The 25707-nt window shown below is 45.2% G+C and overlaps 1 protein-coding gene across 1 annotated transcript in view; it reads left to right on the forward strand.

The window, feature by feature from the left end:
• Positions 1–25707, forward strand: part of LVRN (laeverin) — a 933533-nt gene that overhangs the window by 610961 nt on the left and 296865 nt on the right. Inside the window, exon 12 of the mRNA XM_069625536.1 lies at positions 18138–18274. Coding sequence (XP_069481637.1) covers positions 18138–18274 — 137 coding nt within the window. The remainder of the gene's footprint in view (positions 1–18137; positions 18275–25707) is intronic.

The following is a 25707-nucleotide window of genomic DNA, read 5'->3' on the forward strand; positions in this document are numbered from 1 at the left end:
CCTTCCTCCAGCACTGCCCTATCAGCTCTACAGAAAGACAGCTGTGCAAGCTTTCTTCCAATGTACGCTGCCTATGCTACAGGACTCCAGCAGTGTGGGCCTCCTGCCCAACTGTACTGAGTGATATAGCATTTTAGCAGCACCATGTCAGTAATATATGCCTCTAGTGGGAGGATGTTCATACTGACTCTACCCGCCTGGTGCAAGGAGGACATAGGAGAGGACATTTGACAACATAGTGTGATGTTGGTGGAGGAAGGAGGAGAGGGAGGATGCCAATTTCAAACACTCTTTTGTGACTAATCGGAAGGAGCCCCTCGATATCAGGGTGAATTGAGAATAATGATTGCCCCCAACTATCAAAGAGATGGTAATTGACCTTAACAGGTGATGCAGCGTGAAGAGGAGCAGAGTGGTGATGAATAGGACAGCAAGAGATGAGGTCATTGCACCGTGGTGGGCTTCAAACTGAGGATGCCCGTCTTTAATGAGCAGAGTCACAGAAACCTTTACCGTTAGCACAATAGGCGTCCCTGTAGCAGTGCTCTATGAATAAAATGCTGGTTGTATGCCTTCCACAAGACCAGAGGGTTAGGGAACCAGTTGGCCCCTAAGAGAATGTTTCCATTCTTCAGATTGCCTGACTAACCTATGCTCTGAAACTCCCATGAGGCTGAAGAGCAAGCTAGCAAAGACACACCCCGCTCTAAAGCATTATCTATATCGGGCAGAATGCCCATCTGATGATGTGTCTTGAGCATTTGATCTTAGCTTTAAGCCTTGCAGGCCACATCATGTATGAGCCTCCCTTCAGCCTCCCTTTCTGCTGAAACACAGATCATTGCAGGGTGCCAGAAAGTTTATTTCCAGTTGGAGATCTTGGGTTAAGTCCTCCCATATATCCCGGCCCAGTTTAGGGCTCTGCTGGTGGCTTTCCTTGTTCGGTCTTCACTGGATTATGGTAACTCTGTTTGGCACAGCCTGCCTATTTGATTCAGCGTCTACAGGTTCTGCAGAATTCTGCGTTAGAGCTGCTACTGGGACGCCTAGGCATGCTCATATCACCTCTGTACTTAGGCATCTGAACTGGCTCCCTGTTGCTGAGCGCATTCCAGGGGCGTTGCTAGGGGGGGGGCTATAGCCCCTGATCTTTTGGTTGTAGCCCCGGGTAGAATCTCAGGAGCTACAGCCAAAAGGCTAGCTAGCCCCCAGTCCCAACAGTTCCGACATCAGCTTAGCCCCGGGTCTTTTCCAGACCTATCAACTCCCCTGGCGCATTCAATTCAAATCCTTGTGCCTGGTCCATCACTCCTTTTATGGTATTGGCACAGAATATTTGTTGTCAGTCAAAAGCTTTATTTCGGTTAAGAAACCATAAAAGTCGCAATAAAAAAGTAGCTAATACACAAGAATATTGACAGAGCGATGTCATAATAGTTTAAAAGGGGATAGAACCTTTAAAATAGAAGCATTCCATAAATCCAAATTGTTCCATAAAATACAATTCATAGATCGAATTAGATCAAACCTAAAAACATAAAAGAAAACAGTCTAAATCCAACTGCAAGTAGAGCTCTGCTCGCAGCCTTGAAAGATAAGCCTAGCTTTTTGAAATTGGATTCACATAATGTGATCTCTGAAGTCCATCATCCCAGAAGAACAGCAAGCAGAGCTCTGCTCGCAGCCTTAAGAGAGGAACCCACCATCCTAGACATCTGTTTGTGGATCCTAGCCTTTTCCTTTTTTAACATTCTTGACCTTTGCAGCCATGCCCTATGGATGAAACGAGCCGTGGCAAATGAAACATATACACTTGGGGACTGGCTTATAAACAGTAATGCCTCTCGCAGTCGGCGAACCCTAGCTGAAATTAAAACAGGTTTAAAATATTCTTGTCTGAGATTTAACGTTTTTAACAAATTAACATAAAATGCATCACATTTCCGATAGAAATCTCACACATCGGGCACCTAGATGACCCTTATTCCTTCCGTGAGTATGTTGCACTTGCAACGGGTGAAATCCCCAATCTAAAGCGGAGATATAAAGATCTTTCATAAGCAGGGGAAATGAAGTCGATATATGAATTAGCACCTTCAGACAGTCTATGCTCGATTTATTCGGGAACTGAGTTCAAATTCAAATCATCAATAATACGTTGATCTCGTGAAAGGCAACTAACGTCAATCCTAACATTTTTTTTTTTTACTACTGAGCAACCCATTGGGTCATCCCATACTTTTCTCAAGTTAAGATTGGTTAAACAATTTTTTACCTGGATGATCCATTTGCAGTTTCTGCCTCCTTCCAGGCTCAGAAGGTGATTCAGAGCATCACGATATGGTTCTAAACCTTCCGGGCTCCACAATCGTAGCCAGGGTTATATGCCGCCAGAGCGCAAACAGGTAGGATATCAAGATCGAGATAGATGTGGTAATAGTAACAATTTCTTAAGTAAAAATTTCGTAAGAAACCTGCGTTCACAAGAATTTAATTTTGCTAAATCAGCATACCCACACACCTCTGAACCATAAAGAGGGGCCCAGGCTGACTGTTTTTGAAATAAGTCAAATGGAGGAGAGACTGCTTCGCTGCCATGTCTTATAAACAAGGAATTAATGGAATTATATTTTTCCATATTAATAATGCATTTTTAGCTCCTGGAACCTAATTCCAAGATAATCAAAATGTTTGATGTGTTCAAGTGGGACGTTATTTACAGGGACCTTTGTTTGGAAGCCGGGGCTTATAAATCATAAATTTAGATTTTTCACGATGCAGCACTAGATACAGGTCTCTACATTTAGGCGCAAAAATTGAAAGAGACTTTTCTAGATCTAAAGGGGTTGTTGATAAAATCACTGCATCATCGGCAGAGAAAAGTGCTGGATACTTGCTTAGCCCCATTTTTGGACAGACCTGACACTCCATCAGTAAAATATTTTAGTACGGTAAATGTCTCAGGAAAATGTTTAGATAGATGTGTGTCATTGTGGTATATAAACAATGAAAAGCTTTAAATATATGTATGAATTTTATAAAGAACAATAGGTACATTGGTGAAAAAACACGTTGATATGTTTAACATACAAACAATAACCTATGGTCGATGATGTCATTCCTAATGCAACATTGCTTTGGGAAGGGTAATTGGTTTGGCCCAATGTTAGACGTACATGCCCAGTTTAGCTTCCAATATATAACTATAATCAATACACTTTTGCTGCAATCATCATGTGGCAAGGAATTGACTGAGATGGAGTAAATGTGGAATTCTTTGAGCAGCACTGAAACTAAACAGGTGACTCCCATGCGCCGCTGCAAACCTTGCATGCACTTGGCACTGTCTGTAGGGTGGCTAGATTTCATGAACAAAAAACCAGGCCAATTATGTTGGGTTGATATTATTGAAATAGATGTATGGCATTACCAAATGACCACCGAAAAATATATATGACGCACTAGAATGACAAAGCCTAGGAATATAAGGGCCTGTTATATCCACATTTTCGATTTTGCAGTGCCTTTAGACTCTTTCTCTGCTGTTGTTTTATACATTTTAGGAGCAATTTTAATACTTCATATGTTCAATGACTTATGGCGTCTTTTTAGAGCTGGCTGTTAGAAGGAACTGCTTATTAGCTGCAATTAATAGCATGGGACGTGTAGATAGGGGAGACATGGGATGTGTGCTGTTTGGCCTTTTACCTAAGCACTGGCAGCTCATGGCCATGATAGTCCTATGGCCATTCCCGCCCATTGCCTGCCTTCCTCACAAAGGATCCCCCACCCGTAGGTATCATTTTGACCTAGAACTGTGCTATTTTAAGGGGATGCCAATGGCATTTCTAAGCAGTCTTTTGCAATGCTATTGCTTAACTGCAGCTCTAAAGCAGCTTGCAACATAATAAAAATGTCTTAACCAAGTGTGTCTTCAGCCACTTGATTTATAAGCAATATGTATGTTCTTGCATCTGTTTCCTGCACTGAATTCCTTTTAGAAACAAGCATTGGATAAGCCAACGGTTTTGGCTCTTGTGTAGAGAGTAGATAGGCATTTGCAAGGCACTGCCATAATATGTTATGTTGATTTATAGCGCGCGCTGCTACCACCCACGGGCAGTCTCCAGGCACTCATGTGGCTCTGCAAGAAAAGAGGGTGGGTTGTTAGTGAGGATAGGGTGATAGGATCGGGTCAGAACCAGGAGCAACTTGCGTCTGTGTGCGTTGTCTTGCATGCGGGTTGGTTGTGTGGCCCTGCTTGTTGTAACTGTAAGGGTAAGACTCAGGTTCTCAGATGTGTACTAGTGTTTAGGTTGGGTGTGTGAGTTGCATGCGGTCAGGGTGGAAGTACAATCATGTGCACTGGTATGTTGTATCCACATGGGTTGGTCCAGTGTTGCGGTTGTTTGTTAGATGTTTGAATGGAATTGTGTTGGTGTGCATTTGTGTGTGGTATGGTTGGGGATTTATGGATTTTGTGCATTGGTATGTTTCATCTCAGGTTAGGTCCGGAGCCTCTGAAACTTGTTGAGCGCAAGGGTGATTATTGCTAGGTGTATGTATGTGTAGTGTGGCTATCCCATAGTTGCGTATAGCGGCGGGGATTATGTTGGAGGAGCAGAAGTGGGTGGATTGGTTAGTACATTGGTTTATCTTAACAGTACCTCAAAAGTATGTCTTCAGTGCACATTTGGTTGCCGCTCATTGGTACCCTCTCACACTCCTGGTTGAAGTCTGTTGGTTGTCCCTACCATTTCTCCAAGTTCAGGGGCTAACTTCTTCCACTGGTTCCTCTGAGTGCAATATTATGGTTGGACCTAGTATGTTTCTAGTTACTTGTTTGTTTGTTTGTTTGTTTGTTTATTCACTTTTTATACGCACCAGACCCGTACGTAGCAGGGCACAGCATTAAGAAGATACAAGGCTTACATAGTTACAGAATAAAACAGTATACAATATACAATAAACATATATAGATCTCACATAGATACAAAATATACAATATACAAAGTACAATGTACCAGATATTATGCTAAGTAATTACAACAGGTAGTGGGAGACTCAGGTCGACTAGGGGTCAGTAGAGATGAGATGTTGAATTACATAGGTAGGGTTGGTCTACTTTCAGGTCTTGTGGCAGTAGGCTCCAGATTTTTGCAGCCTTTACTGGGAAGCTATTTCCACCGATCGTGGTAAGCCTGTATCTAGGTATTGCCAGGCAGTTAGCGTTGCCAGTTCTGGTAGGTCTGAGGGAAATTCTCCTGTGAAGTTGTCTATCAGGTAACTAGGGCAGAGTTATTAATGGCCTTATGGGTCAGAGATAGCATCTTTAGCTGAATTTTATTATTATTAGACAACCATTTATGTTGGTGCCTGATGGAGGAGATATGGGTTCTTTTATTTATGCCAAGTGCTGCTCTAAAGGCGTTATTTTGTAGTGTTTGAAGTCTCTGGATGGTTGTTTTATTAGCTCCAATGTATAGTGCATTGCAGTAATCAATTCTGGAGAGTATTAAAGCGCTGGCCAGGATCATGCAACTGTCATTGGAGAGGAATGGCTTGCCAGCTCTTATCAGCTTGCAAGTATAGGCCATGGTGGAGGCCAGGGTTTTTACCTGTTTATCAAGTGACAAAGTAGAATCAAGGTAGAAACCAAGGATTTTTACTTCCTTGGAGTCTTGGATGATATTCCCATCAATGTTAAAGGAGGAAAATACCTGGCCTAGTTTTCTAATGTTAGTGTGGGTGCCCAGAATTATCAACTCAGTCTTATCATCGTTCAGGCAGAGGCCATGAGTGGCCATCCATGCCTGGATGATAAGATATACCCTATTCACCAATTCGGTGTCCTTCCTATGATCCCCAGAAATCGGGAGGAGGATCTGTGTATCATCTGCGCAGTTAGTGTAGGTGATACCCAGATGGTCTAGATCATCGAACAGGGGCTTGGTGAAGATGTTATATAGAGGTGGGGAGACACAGGAGCCTTGGGGAACACCACACAAGATGGGGGTAGGATCTCAATCCATCTGATGGCCTCTTGGGAGAAATGAGCGGCAGAGTCCAGGTGTCTACAGAGGACTTTGTAATACACTAAATCGAAGGCCGCTGAGAGATCAAGAAGTAGCAGAAGTACTGTCCTCCCTTTGTCTCTCACCTCTTCAATTTGGGATTTTAAATCAATTAGGGCAGTTTCCGTTCCATGTAGAGGGCGGAAGCTAGATTGTCTATCTCCTAGGAGCTTATGTGGTTCTAGGTGTTTTTGAACCTGGTTGTAAGCAGCTTTGTCCAGTATTTTGAGTAGAAAAGGTACAGTGGTAATGGGACGGTAGTTGGTAGGGATGAGAGGATCTAAAGTCTGCTTCTTGAGGAGAGGGAGCACCCATGACTGTTTAAGGTTAGCATGGATAGTGCCTGAGGCAAAGGAGGCATTAATCAATTTAGAGATGAAGGGAGACAGTTCTTTGGCAGTATCTTTTATTAGTTGTGCAGGACAAATGTCACCTTTACAATTGGAAGGTTTAAGCAAAAGGATAATTTTTCTACTTTCAGGGTAGACATTTTGGTGAAATGAAAAGTTTTGTTATGTGCCATAGGACGATTGTTAGGCAGGGGGACTTTAGGCGATTCCTGACGTTTCAGTGTATTTTTTTTTAGCTGTATTTTGTTTTGGAGCGTGTTAATTTTATTTGCTAGAGCATGTTGGATATCTGTACACCAAGACTTGTCCTTAGTGCAGATATCAGGAATGGCTATTGGTGACTCTAGTTCTTTCATACTGGAGTTAGATTTGGCTATGCGTTTGTCATAAGAATTACGTTTTGCCAGGCAAACTTCCTTCTTATAAAGCGAGGAGAGAGAGGTTAATTTAGCCTTATTGTCATTTGAGGGGCAGAGCCTCCAAGTAGTTTCACTATTTCTTTTCAGGATGCGTAGGTCTCTCAGCTGTGGCGTCAACCATTTGTTAAGATGGGCTTTGGGTTTACTCGATATAAGTTTGAGAGGGGCCAATTTGTCTAGTGTGGTGAGCATGATATTGTTGAATTCATGCAATAGGATGCTGGGATCTAGATTTTCTGACATGCATTAAGAGTGGGTAGGACATCAGGGATGACTTTCTCTGCTGTGATGCACTTTTTATTTCTGGTTAAGCATGGTGGCCCTAGTAAAGCGGCCGTAGGGGTAGGTCTAGTGGTGGATAAGTTGAAGGGCACCAGTGAATGGTCTGTCCAAGGTAGAGGCGTAATAGAAGAGATAGTAGCTATGCAGTTATAGTCTGCTATCCAATCTAGCGTTCTCCCCTTCAAATGAGTAGGTTTGTTAACTTTTTGAGACAGGCCTAACGCACTAATTATATTCGCTAAAACCGAGGCATTTTTGTCCATAGGGTCATTAAAGCCTGTGTTGAAATCCCCTAGTAGGAGTAATTGGGAACATGGTTTGAGGTTGTTGGTGAGTAAGTTATGGAGATCCTCCTCAAAGGTGCCTAGAGGACCAGGAGGTCTGTATATTAGATGGATGGTGAGTGATTGTGAATTGTTTATCTGGAATTTGGCAGATAGGGTTTCACATGATTGTAGCGATTGGGTAGGAGTTAGTCTGAGGGCGAGGCTCATTTTGGAAATGATAGCGATACCGCCACCTCTTGCGCTATCTTGGTCTTGTCTAACTATTGTGTAGCCATCCGGGATGGCTAACATAAGCGATGGTCCTGCCGCATTGTGTAGCCACGTCTCTGTAATCGCGAGAAAGTCGAGATTACCTTCTGTGATTAGGTCGGCTATGTCAAGGGCGTGGGCGATGAGCGATCTCGCATTAAGGAGTACTCCTTTGAGGGAGGGGGTCTTAAATACAGTTTTAGCTTGGAGGGGCTCAGCTTTGATGGTATCAGGTAACTTGCGCGTGTGATTATTAGTTAGGAGGGCATCTATTTTGGATGTGCAGGGTGGCAGTGACAGCTTAGTATGACTGGGTTTCATATTATGCTGATAGTTTGTTTTGAGTTTGGTGGGCGGTAGAGATCTTCGGAGAGGTTCATGCAATTTTGTTAATCTAGCGCAGAGTCTAAGGTTTCTGTTAGATGTAGCACATGGTAAAGATACTCTCTGAGGAACTAGGATGTTTAGGAAGGACGGAGGTGGCATTATTCATAGCTATCAGTTTAAACAGGCTGGGGACTAGTGTAGGTCCTGGTGGGAGCTCAGACAGATGAACCTGACTACTAGTATCTATGGGTAGGGAGATCGCCATTATGTAGAACCGAGTTATTAGGCTTAACATTTTTCCCAATAACGCAGTGAAAGTAAGGCGGTACATGTACGGACACCTAGGCCAGACAGTTAAGCAGTTAGGTAGGCAATGCATATGGGGCACCAAGGCGGTAATAAAAGGCAGTGCAAGTGAGGAAGATCAGCAACTGGGCCAGATCTCATTAACACTCAATAACAAAAAACATCTTGGTAACAATGACATCTCAGTGACACACGAATATGAGGCAATGCAGATGATACAGTTATGCACTTGTGCCACTTAAACAGCAAGAATGAGCAGCACGAATGCTGAGATGCATGTAGGGAGAAATACAGTTCAGACAGCAAAAAGGTAAGGCAGTGCATGAGGCGCTGTGCGGTATGGGGTGTACCAATGTAACATGTATACAGATATATAGGTACATGAATGAGGCAGAGTACAGTACAGTAGTTGTGGAGGCAGGGTATATGCACCACTGTGGGTACCAATGGGTTCAAGCGTCCAGGACGCAAGGGGATGACAGCAGTAAAAGTACATGGCAAGACATGTTTACAGGGCGCCTGTCTCTCAGGCAGGCTAGGAGGAAAGTGTGCCGTGTTGGTTAAAGGACGTGCGCGCGTCTGCTGGGACGTCGTAGGCAGGCAGGGACAGTCAGGTGCATTTAAGTAAACACTTTACGGAATTGTACACGTATGCGGTGAAAGAAAATAGGGGCCAGCGGGCCTACCTCTGAGTTAAATGAGAAGCTCTGGTTTCTCATCCAAACGTTACACTGCTTCAGCACAGTGTTTGGAGGAGACTTGGCAGGAATTATTCTCTTTTCGTATTGTTTGTCTCTGTTTGTAGGTCATTGTTTGATCTTAGGTGTCTTCTTGGTTGGTAGCGGCTGATCTTGGCTTGGAGAAATTTGACTCCTTGTCTGTGTAAGGATTTATGGACAATGCAGAGGGCCTTGAATTGAATGTGTTTTATTAGCAGTAGTCAATGTAAGCTTCTCAGAGCTGGAGTGATGTGGTCTCTTCCGTTTAATCTCAGCAGAATCCTAGCTGCAGTGTTCTGGACGCACTGATGTTTTTTGGTGAGTCATTCAGGCATTCCTAGGTAGAGACGGTTTGTGCAGTCGATTCTTGTTAATATCTGTGATATGATTGTAAGGGCTCTCTGTGGAAAAGAGAGGTATGAGAGCAGCCCACTGAGGTCTCAGGAGATAGAAACACTTTTTTGTGATTGTGTTGACTTGCGATACCAGTGATAGTCTGTTGTCCATAAGTATTCCTAGGTTACTTACCACCTTTGAAGTTTCCGGTTGAGTTCCCATGCTGGCAGCCGGTCCAGTTTTGGGTTTGTTGCATTACCTTCTGTGAGTGAGACCATTATTTCCATTTTGGACAGGTTCAATTTGAGGTTGTTCATTTTCATGCAGTTGTAGATGTCTGAGACAATTGTTGAGGCTGTTGTTTGGTTCTTGGGTCATTGCTATCTTCACCATCAGTTGTGTGTCGTCTGCGTAGTTGTAGGCAGTCAGTTTGTGAGTTTGAATGATTTTCAACAAGGGGGACATGTAGATGTTCATGAGTAGTGGGGAGAGGCTGGATCCTTGTGAAACTCTGCAGGAGATGTTTTGGGTGTTAGAGGTGAAAGGTGTTAGGTAGGTTCTTTCGGTTCGATTTGTGAGGAAGAAGGTAAGCCACCTTAGGGTGGATTCTTTTCTGCCGCATTCCATCTGTCTTTTTATTAGTGTTGCATGGCTAATTGTGTCAAATGCCGCAGAGATGCCCAGTAGTATGGGGGCCGATTGAGTGCTGTAGTCTTCATTTAATTTAAGGTTGTCTAATATGGATAGTATTGCTGATTATGTTCCTCTCATTGGTCTGAAGCCAAATTGCGAGTGGTCGAGTATTCGGTTTGTTTCAACGTATTTAAGTAGGGTTTTATATAATATACCCAGGTAGTAACACTATTTGCCAGCTGTTGGCGTTTTATGGCCAAGTAATACAATTATGGCAGTGACTGGCAAATGCCTATCAAATGACTATACAAAGGCACAACTGTTGGCTTTGTCGGTGCTTGTTTTGCAAAGTATTTGGGTGCACTAATGATTATCCAGGGTGAGGAAGGTTGAGGGTGGCACATGGAACAATATTGGGGAAATGGCTGCACATACATTTCAGATGACTTCTGCACCCCCCTCTCTTTTGCACCCACTCTATCGATTTGGCATCTCTATTGTCATAAGAAAAGATTACAATTGTATTGTCTCTTCCGCAAACAGGCTTCCTCTGTAGCAGAGAAGTGCACTTATAAGAGTATAGCTTCAAAGCCTGTTCTGAAAAGAGTGAGATTTGACAATGTTGTTGAAGCTTTTTGTGACAGGGGTGCAGGGTGGGAGGCACGGTTTGTGAAAGGGGAAAGTGACCCTAGACGGAGACATCTGGTCACAGCAGGGCCGGTCTTGGCGTCAGGCAGCCCAGGCGGCTGCCTGGGGTCAGTCAGCCTCTAGGGGGCGCTGCACCAGCAGTCCAAAGTACCAATACTAGAATACACGTGTCACACATTTGTGTCCTAACATTATAAAAATGAATCATTTTTATAATGTTGGGAAATTAACGTGTTACACGTGTATTCTATCACTGGCACTGCTGCAGGCTGTGGCCTCGGCCAGGGCAGTTTCTAGTCCATTTGGTGGCCAGGGCGAAACACGAGGAATGCGCCCCCGCACCCTATCCCATGCGCCACTCCCAACGCACCCCGCGCACCACTCCCACTGCACTACGCGCACCACTCCCACCCCACCCTGCGCACCATTCCCAAACTACACCATTAAGGAACTCCTACCCAAAGTCAAACAGTCCATCATACAAGGAATGAATTGCCATTTGCAACGGTGGGCCACTTTTACACTGGTGCCCAAGACAATTTTATGCCCCAGTCCCACTTAGGCTGCAGATAATGAGGACTGGGCACACCAACCAAGAGACCATGATTATGGCACAGGATGCAGTATATACAACCAACAAAGAACACAAGATGCTGAAGGGGGTTTGGAGGCAACCTAAGCCAAAAGGGCAATGACAAGGAGACACCTGAACCCAATAAACAATCACTTTAACATTCTTTGAATGGGAATCAAGTGTGTGCTTTGATACAGTAAAGTCTCGACTGTTGTAAGGATACATGGACCAGGATTATTTATTTATTCATGCAATGTTTGTCGGGTACCTGCATATTTATTTATTTATGCAATGTGTGTCGGATGCAGGTATCCGACAAACATTGCATAAATAAATAAATTATCCGTCTCCATGTAACCGACAAACATTGCATAAATAAATAAATAAACCGGTTCATAGCTTAAAGAAATAGCGCTGCTTTAGACTATTATTTCAGCCATTTTCTGGGCTTGAAGGGACACACCATGGACCCAAGCGGGTCTCCGTTTGTACCATTTCGGGGCCCACGGTGTGTCCCTGCAAGGCACGCCCACTCACCACAGCCCACTGCACCTCCCCTCCCATCTCAATGCCAGCACGAAACCATTTAGTGACTAATGGGCCACCATTAGCAGTTTCCTGCTTGCATTGTGATGGAAGAGCTGGTCTTAGTTGCAGGGGGACCTAAAGTGTTTTTATTGGTGTGCTTAAGCCCTCCACCCCAAGTGGCACGAAAGTGGTCAGAAGGAGCCTCTGACTTCTGTAATGTCACGTAGTACCTTTGTACTACGTGACATTACAGTCGGAAGGGGCAGTGCCAGCACCTGACCTGCAGAACTTTCCCCATATCAATGCGGCGCCCCACAAACTGGGGAATTCCATCCCCTCCAGAGGCTCCAGGGACCGGGGCAATTGCGTCCCCTGGGGACGGAGACATCTGGTCACAGCAGGGCCGGTCTTGGCGTCAGGCAGGCCAGGCGGCTGCCTGGGGTCAGTCAGCCTCTAGGGGGCGCTGCACCAGCAGTCCAAAGTACCAGTACTAGAATACACGTGTCACACATTTGTGTCCCAACATTATAAAAATGAATCATTTTTATAATGTTGGGAAATGAACGTGTTACACGTGTATTCTATCACTGGCACTGCTGCAGGCTGTGGCCTCGGCCAGGGCAGTTTCTAGTCCATTTGGTGCCCAGGGCGAAACACTAGGAATGCGCCCCCCCCCGCACCCCATCCCATGCGCCACTCCCAACGCACCCCGCGCACCACTCCCACTGCACTACGCGCACCACTCCCACCCCACCCTGCGCACCATTCCCAAACTACACCATTAAGGAACTCCTACCCAAAGTCAAACAGTCCATCATACAAGGAATGAATTGCCATTTGCAACGGTGGGCCACTTTTTCACTGGTGCCCAAGACAATTTTATGCCCCAGTCCCACTTAGGCTGCAGATAATGAGGACTGGGCACACCAACCAAGAGACCATGAATATGGCACAGGATGCAGTATATACAACCAACAAAGAACACAAGATGCTGAAGGGGGTTGGAGGCAACCTAAGCCAAAAGGGCAATGACAAGGAGACACCTGAACCCAATAAACAATCACTTTAACATTCTTTGAATGGGAATCAAGTGTGTGCTTTGATACAGTAAAGTCTCGACTGTTGTAAGGATACATGGACCAGGATTATTTATTTATTCATGCAATGTTTGTCGGGTACCTGCATATTTATTTATTTATGCAATGTGTGTCGGATGCAGGTATCCGACAAACATTGCATAAATAAATAAATTATCCGTCTCCATGTAACCGACAAACATTGCATAAATAAATAAATAAACCGGTTCATAGCTTAAAGAAATAGCGCTGCTTTAGACTATTATTTCAGCCATTTTCTGGGCTTGAAGGGACACACCATGGACCCAAGCGGGTCTCCGTTTGTACCATTTCGGGGCCCACGGTGTGTCCCTGCAAGGCACGCCCACTCACCACAGCCCACTGCACCTCCCCTCCCATCTCAATGCCAGCACGAAACCATTTAGTGACTAATGGGCCACCATTAGCAGTTTCCTGCTTGCATTGTGATGGAAGAGCTGGTCTTAGTTGCAGGGGGACCTAAAGTGTTTTTATTGGTGTGCTTAAGCCCTCCACCCCAAGCGGCACGAAAGTGGTCAGAAGGAGCCTCTGACTTCTGTAATGTCACGTAGTACCTTTGTACTACGTGACATTACAGTCGGAAGGGGCAGTGCCAGCACCTGACCTGCAGAACTTTCCCCATATCAATGCGGCGCCCCACAAACTGGGGAATTCCATCCCCTCCAGAGGCTCCAGGGACCGGGGCAATTGCGTCCCCTGGGGACGGAGACATCTGGTCACAGCAGGGCCGGTCTTGGCGTCAGGCAGGCCAGGCGGCTGCCTGGGGTCAGTCAGCCTCTAGGGGGCGCTGCACCAGCAGTCCAAAGTACCAGTACTAGAATACACGTGTCACACATTTGTGTCCCAACATTATAAAAATGAATCATTTTTATAATGTTGGGAAATGAACGTGTTACACGTGTATTCTATCACTGGCACTGCTGCAGGCTGTGGCCTCGGCCAGGGCAGTTTCTAGTCCATTTGGTGCCCAGGGCGAAACACTAGGAATGCGCCCCCCCCCGCACCCCATCCCATGCGCCACTCCCAACGCACCCCGCGCACCACTCCCACTGCACTACGCGCACCACTCCCACCCCACCCTGCGCACCATTCCCAAACTACACCATTAAGGAACTCCTACCCAAAGTCAAACAGTCCATCATACAAGGAATGAATTGCCATTTGCAACGGTGGGCCACTTTTTCACTGGTGCCCAAGACAATTTTATGCCCCAGTCCCACTTAGGCTGCAGATAATGAGGACTGGGCACACCAACCAAGAGACCATGAATATGGCACAGGATGCAGTATATACAACCAACAAAGAACACAAGATGCTGAAGGGGGTTGGAGGCAACCTAAGCCAAAAGGGCAATGACAAGGAGACACCTGAACCCAATAAACAATCACTTTAACATTCTTTGAATAGGAATCAAGTGTGTGCTTTGATACAGTAAAGTCTCGACTGTTGTAAGGATACATGGACCAGGATTATTTATTTATTCATGCAATGTTTGTCGGGTACCTGCATATTTATTTATTTATGCAATGTGTGTCGGATGCAGGTATCCGACAAACATTGCATAAATAAATAAATTATCTGTCTCCATGTACCCGACAAACATTGCATAAATAAATAAATAAATAAATAAATAAATAAATAAATAAACCGGTTCATAGCTTAAAGAAATAGCGCTGCTTTAAACTATTATTTCAGCCATTTTCTGGGCTTGAAGTGACACACCATGGACCCAAGCGGGTCTCCGTTTGTACCATGTCGGGGCCCACTGTGTGTCCCTGCAAGGCACGCCCACTCCCCACAGCCCACTGCACCTCCCCTCCCATCTCAATGCCAGCACGAAACCATTTAGTGACTAATGGGCCACCATTAGCAGTTTCCTGCTTGCATTGTGATGGAAGAGCTGGTCTTAGCTGCAGGGGGACCTAAAGTGTTTTTATTGGTGTGCTTAAGCCCTCCACCCCAAGTGGCACGAAAGTGGTCAGAAGGAGCCTCTGACTTCTGTAATGTCACGTAGTACCTTTGTACTACGTGACATTACAGTCGGAAGGGGCAGTGCCAGCACCTGACCTGCAGAACTTTCCCCATATCAATGCGGCGCCCCACAAACTGGGGAATTCCATCCCCTCCAGAGGCTCCAGGGACCGGGGCAATTGCGTCCCCTGGGGCTATTGCGCCCCGGGCAGTTGCCCGCCTCGCCCGGGCCAAGAAACGGGCCTGGCCTCGGCCCTCAGGCAGGGCAGGGCAATTGGCAAATAAATTAGCAACATTTGTTGCTTTATTACCTTGCCCAGGCCCTGGGTGGCGCCGGCACTGCTGGCGTCAGCTAGGCCCATGGGTGCACGTGCAGTGTGCCCTCCTCCAGGCTATGGGCGCGTACTGACACTGAAGTGTGGATCGGTTGGGGCTGGCTGGTGTTGTTGGCCCGGGCCATTACAGAAAAGAGGAGCGAGTGGGTCTCTAAATCATGAAGTTGTTCCCATCACAAGCATACACTGCCAAGCAGCAGCAGAATCAGCAAATACAAACAGTTGCTGCATCCTGCCCTCGCTGATTGGCCTTGTTTCAGGAAATCCGGCAGTAACTACAGCCTGCCGGGGCAAGCACACTTCTTTCCTCCTGCTCCCGTCCTCGAGGTGGGGCCTATTGCTGCATAGGTGTTTTATTTATTTTAAAATGGTATTGCAGAGATGACTGGACCATCCAAGAACAGCCTCTGGAGGCCACAAAGCTAGACACTTTTGTCAAGGCTCAAGTAGTCATTAAAAAGGAAGCGAGCACTGGTGGTAGACTCTCCTCAGGAAATCAAAAGGCCGGTTCTCGGAAGACCTTAGCAGAGTGTCACCGTCAGCAGATCTTAGACAGTTGCACGTTCCAGCGGGGTTGGATTGGTCGGTCCGTTGGCCCGGCCAAAATCACTTTGAGGGCAAGGCCCTGGGGGCCGGTACCACTCTTGTGCCGGTTTGGGGCTTACTCCCCCTCCCCCCTAGTTCCCACTCCCGAGCATATTGTTTGTCGTTCCCTCTTTTCTGGGCATGCACTGCTGACTTTATTTTAGTGCAAGAGTTTCATACATTTCAGTGTTCACTCAGACTTGTCTTATACTCTTCTTTGTCGTTGTGCTTCTTTTGTTTGGAATAGCAATCACGCTAGTCTAACGAGATAAGCAAACACCTACACAAACGCGCCTTGTGAATGATGGTGTGAAGGATGGATGCAGGCGCTGGACCAAAAGCTGAGCGAAGTCTGCATAGCACCGGGCTTGGGAAAGCGATTTAGCAACTACAGTAGAAACCGTCTCCGTGGACGGTTGGCCCGTCTTCAATATAATGCAAATACCCAGACTTGCAGGATGCATGCTTCACTTTATTTGTTCCATTGGGGTGACATGCTGTAGAATCAATTCATGGCCTTTAAAATATCCTGCACGGTGCAGATTCCGATCTCCTTTAACACAAACGCTGGGGAATGGCCAGGACTAGCTAACGCCACATTAACCAAAGCCAGGTCTCTAAAGAATGGTTCAAGTGTTCGGGAATCACCTGCTCACACTCTGTCGTGTGACCAACCAGTGCGCAAAAGAAGTTTCAGAGCGTGGGGCTCTTGATGCCACCCATTTCTGCATTTGATACACCATCAGCTAAACACACACTGGGGAGGCAGCTCCTTCTGCCTAGTCCATTTATCTCCCAAGCTCGGGACAATGTTCTTTACCATAATGGAGAATGTGAAAAAGCGCAGGGCTGCAAGGGTGGGGGGTGAGGGTGTAGGGCAAAGCGCACTACGCTTGGGGTACACTGGAGATGCTTCCCCTGATACCTGCAGTATTCCAAGTCCCTTGAAATTAAATTTGTCTATAAACTGCACAATGTGCAAGGGCCGCTGTTATTCAAGCAGCACGCGACTAGTAATTTGCAAAAAGTAAACTTAACAAGTCCAAAGAAAAGGTCGTCTTCCACCCTTTAAGTATTTGATTGTTTTTGTTTTTATGTTGGGATGGTAGACATCATTTTTCTTTACGATCTTGCAGTTTCATGGTGCTGTTGGGAGCTAAAATGAGTGATCACGAAGGAAACATTTAAGAATTTTGAGAGTTCACAAGCATGAGCGAAACAAACCCCAATACTCGAACGGCCATTTCTCTGCCGCGGTAATGCTCTGCAGTGTGTTTCAATGTAAAGTCCACATTGTAATGTCATAATTTAAGAACGCCACCTCTCCAACATTAACATTGGGAGCTATGTTGAATTGTACATGTATGTTAACTCTCTGCATATGTTTAAAGTAGACTTTACCACTCACATAAAGTAGTGATATTGTTGACGTGTGTCCCTCCTAAATATATTTAACTTCCCGTGAAATATTTGATGCAATACATATTGCATAAATGCATGTATTTTAATGCTAAGATAGACAGGCTTGTACAGCTATCAGTGGGTATGTTGCTGGTGCTTGTTCTTGGAGGTTCGAGTAACACTGTTCAAGACCAGTTCACCACCTTTTAAGAGTGGCTAAATGTTTGAGGTCATACAAATGATATTAGTGTAGATCTGAAATTGTCGATTCTCTGACCTGAGTCACAGCAGCAAACTGGTCATTGTTACTAAAAATGAAGAGCAAAAGCAGACTATCATAAGTAGGCCTGTTCGGGTTTGACCCTCTTATTGCTGTTTTCTGATCTTCATGAAATTCAGCAGATGCCAGCATTGACAATTTTGTTAACTCATAGTCCCCACACCCGCTGCTCAGCCCATGACACATGCATGAGATCATAGGTCGGGGGAGAGGGGGCGCCAACGCTGCTTCCCGGCTGGGGGGCAATCTGTTGTAAGACCGGCCCTGGGTCACAGTATGTGTGTGCCTCCCAACATTTAAATAATGGTAGCTTCAGTGATTTCATTAGAGGGTCCCCCACACCCGCTCATTTCAACAGCCAATACCCCCCCAAAACATAAGTGCATTGTGAAGGCCGGGATTTGAAGTCCGGAAATCCCGGGATTTTCATTTTCTGTACAATATTCCCATAAAAGTAGGGCTATTCGTATGCCAGCTCTTTTTGGCTTCTACGTGGTTTATGTGGCTGGTAGCGAGCACTGCACAACACTACGATGCATAGAGTAGTTTACATTAAGGCCAGAGAAGGTCACTGATGTCATTCTAGTGTTTCGCACTCTACTTAAATCAGTGTCATCATAGTTCCTGTGCTTTAACAGAAATATATTGAATGCGGGTTGCTTTTAATCGAACTCAGAAGCTAAACAAATAATGAAACGTGCTTATTTTCCCTTTCCAGAAGCATTTCCTGAACTGCAGACATCTTCAGAACACGAATGGATCATTTTGAATATCAATGTGACCGGATATTATAGAACTAATTATGACCAGCAGAACTGGAGGCGAATAATGCAACAGCTTGATAAAGACCCCACGGTGAGACCCTATCCTTTTTTATTGGTTGGTGTCCGTCATCCTCTAAATAAATGTATCATGACTATAAATCTTAAAAGCACAAGCTATGCCAAGTATACACCGTCCCTTGTCTGCTAAATGTATGTTTTGTGCACTCACTCACATTTACAATAGCCCCATGGCTTCATCCTGCATAAAATAAGGGTGCATGGCAAATCTCATGTTGCGCACACGCGCCATGTGTCCATTGTTGCAATCTGACACCAGAAAGCTATCATATGACATTTAAAATACAAAAAGATCATCTTCTGGAACAATAGTGATGTTGAAAATGCATGCTTGGCTCAGAGCATTAACCCTCGGCCGGAGTTCCTGGTGGTCTATGTTAGAGTGACCCTGGTGTCTATCACGCCCCATGTGATATGGAGAGTGCTTCTCATTGGGGTTCAGGATCTTGCACTTTGACCAGCACACTTTTTGAGATCATCCTGTCCCATTTACTGCTCCCCTATAGCCTGGCCTCACCTATAGGAGTATTTGTCTGGAACCACAACAATAGAAAAAAAATGTTTCTATGTGTCTGGGCAAAATCTTCTAAAAGATGTTAGTAATTCTGATCAAATTATGTCTAGAGTTTTGCAGGGGACAGTAGAACCTTGAATGGCAATGTCCATTGTTCGTTTTTAAGAACCGTCTATGAATAAACCCCATCGTGGAGGCTGGGGGTTTGGACGATTGTGAACCTGGGGGTGGGGTGCCACCACCCACTATGTGACGTGTGGTTCGGAGGACGTACATGGGGAATCCCCGTGGCACCACTTTCCATCACCAGCCCTGAGTCGCTAGTCGCTCCACGGTACCCAAAAGCGATAGAGGAACGGGTGAAAGAGGTCTTGGAAATAAATGCCCCCTGGACTTTAACCCAGAGTCAGAGAGGTTTGAAGTACAGGGCCCGAGAACAAGCAGCCAACGTCAATAGCTACGATAGCTCCCTCCACTAGCAAAGACAGGAAGGGAAGAAATCCCATGCCATGAAAGTTGACACTGCCTTTAGATTTGCACAAAAAGGATTCGCTGCTTCACCCACCCCAAAACCTGTTCCATCATGTCACCCAGGGAAGAAGCAATGATACCTGTAACAAAGAGCAAGGTTTCAGTACTTTTGCCCAGGACACTCAGATGACAAGTGGGTGTCACTATAGATGCTCTGCGATGCTGGCTGAGATCAGTCAATCGCATGGACCCAGAAAGTCGGCGTTTGAGACACCAGAATGCTAACATCTGTGAAAATGACGGCAGCAGTGATTATGCAGAAAGGAAATCCTAGATGGTGGCTGCTCGAGGTAACTGTGATCTGTGAATGGCCTGTGGAGCAACCCAACGAAAGAAATACCTCTGGGGACATTTTAGCAAAGGAGAGAATGGGTCAATCATCTGGCTCCCATTACTTCCCAAGCTGACCCAGCTGAAAGCACTTTCGCAATTATCAAACATATTGACGAGCCTGCCAGAGTCTGAGGTCATGAGAACCAGATAGGTGTGGGATTCATGAGTTGGAAGTGGAGGGTTGCGAGAGGTATGTTTTGAAGAAGCAAGGAGGAGTGTAACAGCTTGGAGAGAATACGAGTACCACTGAGTACCACTGAGGAGGAACATGGGTGGAAGAATCTAATAATGAGAGGGAGAAGGGAGTACAAATAGAAAAAGAAAGAGAGGAGGAGGAGGAAGGAGGGGGGAGGGGGGAGAGGAGGAGAAAGAGCCAGGCATTGCAAACCATTCAGGAAGGAAGTGGCAGTGATAACCACATTAAGTATGAGGAGTTTACCAGAGAGTAAGGCCATCAGGGCGCATCGGCTCCTCTGGGGCATCCAACTTCTGGAAACTTGCATCACAGTGAAAGGTGAGGAAGCTAGTAGACCTCCAGCAGACTGCTATGGGTAAAATCCTAATAAGCCCAGGGCCAACCAATACCTTCCAAAGGATCTCAAAGCCTTGGAATCTCCACCCATATTGCGATCACCCACAACGCCAAAGGTGGCAGCGTCTTTTTTCTGAAAGCTAAAGTGTGGCATCCTCTGACACGCTGTGAAAGACAAACACATATAAACAAAAGCCAAAGAGGAAGTGCAGGCACTGAAAACCTCAAGGACTGTGAGTGAACTTGTGTTTCTCACCAGAAAGGCACTTTCAACGGGAGAGAGGGATGGGCTTAGACCCTGGGTCCCCAACCGTGTGTAGCAATGAGCAACCTTTGCTCATAAAATGAAATGCTGAGCGACATGCGTACCGTAACAGAACATATTGTATCTCAGGTGGTGGCAACATTATTGCAACTCATATTATAACATTAATACAGTGGACATTACAGCAGGTTAATGTGCAACAATTTACAGTAGTCTAGTAGAAGCGCAGGCAAATGTTCAATGGCTTCAAACTTAGTTTGAGATGAAGTTGGTGTTTACAAGCAATTTAACTGCCAAATTGAGTATTTTTAAACCATTTAAACATGTGAGATTTAAAGAACACATTAGTTGAGCTTTGAGGTGATTCCTCAAGGAATATTTGGGAAATGTAGAGGCAAATGTTGTAGCTCTGCTTACCCCAATTGCTATAGCTCCCTCATGGGCCAGAAGATTGATGCACCTAATCCTCTAAAGTCCAGGAGAAGCTTGGCCATCAAGGAGCTGTAGGTGTGGTCTATGAGGTATAGGTGGCTGGCAAGGAGCTTTAGTGTGCCAGTGTGTGAATGTGAGTGTACTTGGAGGTGATTGTATCAACTGCATGGGTGACATGTCTGTTAAAGCTAGGCTTTCCCACGTCTCCATCATTTGTAGCCAATGCCCTCCAGCCATTTTCCAGATGTTTCACTATGTATCAACAACAATCAACATATTTTAATGTTTAACTATTTGGGAAGTGTAGTGGCAAACAAGGCATTTGTTAGCACAATAGCCCATAATATTGGTCACGATTTGGTGAATTCAAAGACCAATCTACAGAGCGGTTTGTAAAATCTATCTTTGATGTTTGGAGTGATGTATTGACATTTCAAATGTCAATTATTAACAGAAATGTCATTGAATTATAAAGAAGTTAGTTAATTTATTAAATCATGGACACGATGGCATGAACCTTGCTTATTTGCCCATTATCCAAATGCCAATTAGGCAATAGCAGAAGAACATTTTGGTTCACTAAGATACTACAATGTGTGAGGGCTTTTGGCAAATGTGTGAGGGTGTTAATCACAAACTTTGCCATTACAAATTAAGCGAATGCAAATGATCTAATGATGGACAGTTGGGTGATTGCAGGCCACCTATTTGTCAATTATCCAATTATTAGCTGTGCAATGGAACAGAAGATAGATGGCAATGGCTCATCAGCTCCCGAACACATGCCTAATAATTGAATTTTCCCGTTGGAGTATTGAACATTTCTAGCAAATAATGTGAATAGTGCACACATACGCAAAACTGGCATGTAGAACCATCCCAATTAGACCCTCTGCAATTATGGATAGTGTGGCATTCAAGCTTGCTATTGGCCCGTTCTGCACTTGCCAGGCTTTTGCTAAGAGCCCTATTACTCCCTATGGAAGTGCAGAAGCAGTCCCACCTGGTTACAGTGGTTGCTGAACAGATTAAGTATCCGCTCCAATCAGTGGAGCAGATATTATGGAGTGTTGTAGAAGCGGTAGGCTTGCAGAGTAAATGCAGGTTCATCAATGGACTACTTTATTGCTGGTTAGAGCAGCAGTAGGACTATTCTACCCTGGGCTTGCCAGGCTGCTCTAGTGTTTGCCTCCCACATTGTCCTCAATCACCACTTCATAAGGTCAATATGCATTGCACACCCACATGGAACAGGCATTGAAGCTGTAGCAGGACATGGTGTTTGCTTCTGATTTTAAGTGTTAGGTCTTAATTCAGCCCACTTAATCTGTTATAGCCTCCCGATTCACATCTCTAGCCTTCAGCATGCTCACTCTGCAGTGCAGACCCATGTCTCCACCTATTGTAACATGTTGTCTATGCTTTAGCCCATCAGAACCTCCCAACCCCCGCCCTTCAATCTACTCCGATAAATCTTCCACTGCAAATAATATGTCATGTCTATCAGCCAGGCCCGGCTGTTAGGCTAGATCTCCCAACCAGTAACGTGGCTTTGCCTACACTGCTCATTTTGTCACTTCACTCTAGCACATCCACTGTCTTGGCCTACACAAAGTGGCCCTGTACAACTGGCAAGCAATATTTTAGGGTGCTGTGAGCCACATGTTACTGCAAGCTGCGCGTTGGGGATCTCTGACATAGGCATTGATCCTACAGAGTGTTATTTAATTACTACACTTAGAATATATGATTATAACGTGTCTATTGCACTCCAAAGATCTATGAGTTACCAATGTAGTGCACATAGAAGATACACGCAGGTAGCCTTAATATTGCACCTGAAAGATGTCTGAGAGTAGCCTTTCTATTGCACTTGGAAGTTGTATTAGGACAGCCTGTCCATTGTGAGGGTATGAGAGTAACCTGTTTATTATACAGATGATCTGATCTCACAGCTACATCGAACACAAAGCTCCATCTGAGCCTCAAGGTACGTATTTATGCACCACTTAGGTTGACATCTGCCGCAGGTACGGCTACCCACCTACATTCATCAACATGCAGCGACGACCTACAAAAATTCATGTCTAGCTGGACACATAATGAGTCTCTTGCACTCGCGCACTCTCCTGACCACTTCAGTCCCCATCCACATGCCTGACCTGCATGGGTAGCTTACTGGAGCTCGGCCAGCCTACCTAACTCCCTATCTTGGCCAAATGCATACACGCATTAAAATAATTCTGACAATTTTCCCGTACCTTGGACTTAGGTCCCCTGAGGGCGTTCTCATCACAAGCACGTTGAGCCCCTACTAATGGGATAAAGTTGCTGTACAAATGTGTTTTATGGATTTTTGAAATCTGAAACAAACTTTTTTGACTTTGGCTGTACAAATGCCAAACTACCACTACTACAACTTCCCAGTATCCTCAGGATCCCAGAATCCCTCAGTGATCTGTTAATAAATAAACACCCTTGAGCCTTACAAGTTGGTTTCAATTGATCTGTTGATCCCTAACCCTGAGGCACCTCTCAGTACAAATTAGAATAATTTGTTTTTCTAATTCTAAAAAGGAAGAAGTTGGGTTATTAAAGGAAAGAAAATATTTCCTACAGCCGTTGCAGGTCTTCCCGCTCCTTAAGAGTCATTTTAAAAGTATTAGTAAACTTTTTTTCAAGATTTTGACTCCATCCATAAAATATCATGTTTTCTATTTTGATAGATCAGGGGTAATCTTAACCAAAAAGCATTAATTGTTTTAAAATCATGTTTATGGTTCTTCAAGGGAGCTTAAGCCATTGTAGGGCTGCAGAAATGGTTGCCTGTTTCAATAATCATTCTCAGTAACAGAGGCAGCTTTTGGTGCCAGGGGGTGGGGGGCTGGATAATAAGGTGCCAGCAGGAGGCTTGCGGCGCCCTGGACACCAGGAATGGAAACAGGGGGGAGGGCAACCTCCCTCCCTGCACACACCATGGCTCCTCCACTGATATGTCTGGTTAGAAAAAGAAACAAATGCTATTTTAGAGATGGGCCAGCAAAGCTGCCTCATCCCTATAGGGACCGCCCCAGCCTACAGAACCCTAAATATAATTTTAGTAGAATTAAAACACATTTTTAAAACATTGATCTGAACCAATAATAAAAGTAACTTTTCTATCTCTGTGTGGGTCCAGGCAAACTGTATTTAGGATCCTGAAGGGGAGCATCGGCCCATGAAGGGTGGCGCCTGCTTCCAATACCATCGTAATGGATGGTAGAATGGGTCAACAATCTCCGCTCTACCATCAGTTTCCATGTTATGGAATTCCGAACAGACTCTCCCTATGAATCCTTCAATAGGATAAATCCACCCAATTAAAGAATTGGAGTGCTGACAGGGTGTGCAGGAATTTCAGCCAATCCAGGAGGCTGGAAATTTTGCTAGTTCTAATTGACAGTGCTAACATCCTATCCAGTCAGACGGCCACTTAAGCCACTAGCTGGAAAACTGTTTCTTCTAGTCAGTCAAAGCCCATCAAGGTAGATGTCTGTTAGGAAGAAACATCTTTTTTGCTTCTTTCCCTCACTTACCAAGCTAAGCTTATCCATTTTGGGGACACTGGTCAGTCCCTATTGCTATCAGTGCAGGGGAAGTATGTTCCCCAAAGTACAATTCTCATTTGGTTTTTACCTGCACACATCACTTTCTGTGAAGTGTGTTAGAGACACTCTCTTTTTCTATAACTTTCTTTTTGGTAACTTTGTGGTTACGTGCTTGTGTGTCCAGGATGGCCTAGTGGCCATTTTGTATTGTTTCCTTTTATCTAGTCTCTGGAACTTTTGCATTTTACCGCTTCATGCCATTTACAGTACCATATACTCTAAAATGGCCTTGCCACTACATTCTCGCCTGTCGTTTGGCTTATGCTTTGACCTTCCTCCTGCTGTGGAGTGGCCAGGTTGTCCATATATGGTAATCCCTTTCCTGGGGAAAGCTCCAGCTTTTGTGGGCAAAGTGGCGACTGTGAGTGTGGTGGCTGGGTCTATCCAGACCCAGTCCACATTCATGCCAGAGTGGGTCTGGTGCTGGTCAGCTGCAGTGGCCAGAGACTGCCCAGGACTGAACAGCCCCTGCCAAATTTGAAAGTTGTGGATCCTTGCCATTGGTTATCTGGGGGCAACTCCGGCCCAGATTCTGCATAAAAGGGGGGACTCTTGGAGCCATTCTTTAGATCATTGTTGGAGTCTGGGAGTCTAGACCCCTACAAAGGAGAGCAGCCCACTGAAGATGCAGGCCTTGTCATTGGAAGCTTACCAGTAAAATGTTCTTCATTTGCAAGTTAAAGCTCTGTCTCTACAGATCTTCTGAAGACCTTCAGCGGTGCTTCGACCACATGACTGTGGGGAACAAACATCGTGACCTCTGCTTGAAGATCCAGCCATTGAAAGCACTTGGAAGAACCCTAGAATCCTCCTCTGGCAAGCCAGATATCCTCCTGGGCTACTTTCCTGCACAGGACGCCATTCTAAGTTAAAGTTTTGGACTCTACACAGATCCTCAGCTTATAGAGCAAGAAGCATTTCACTGATGGTGCAAGCTCTCCGCCATGAAGAGGGGCCTTGCAGGACTAGTTTCTTTATTTTCTTTATGAGGTTCACTTTCTGCCATTTTCTTCAAGTGGCCAATGCTATGTCACAACCTGCATCATAACCTGGGAGTCCTCTGAAGTCATCAACGGAGTGATGGTTCAATAGTAAGTGTGTCCTGCATTTCTAGATGTCCAGTCCAGAACCAGTCCAACAGGGCCTGGAACCACAAACTACCCATACCCAAATACATGATTCCTAAAGTGAC

Source organism: Ambystoma mexicanum, chromosome 6p (genome assembly GCF_040938575.1).
Source record: "Ambystoma mexicanum isolate Mex_15411 chromosome 6p, UKY_AmexF1_1, whole genome shotgun sequence".
In the NCBI taxonomy this organism is placed as follows: domain Eukaryota; kingdom Metazoa; phylum Chordata; class Amphibia; order Caudata; family Ambystomatidae; genus Ambystoma; species Ambystoma mexicanum.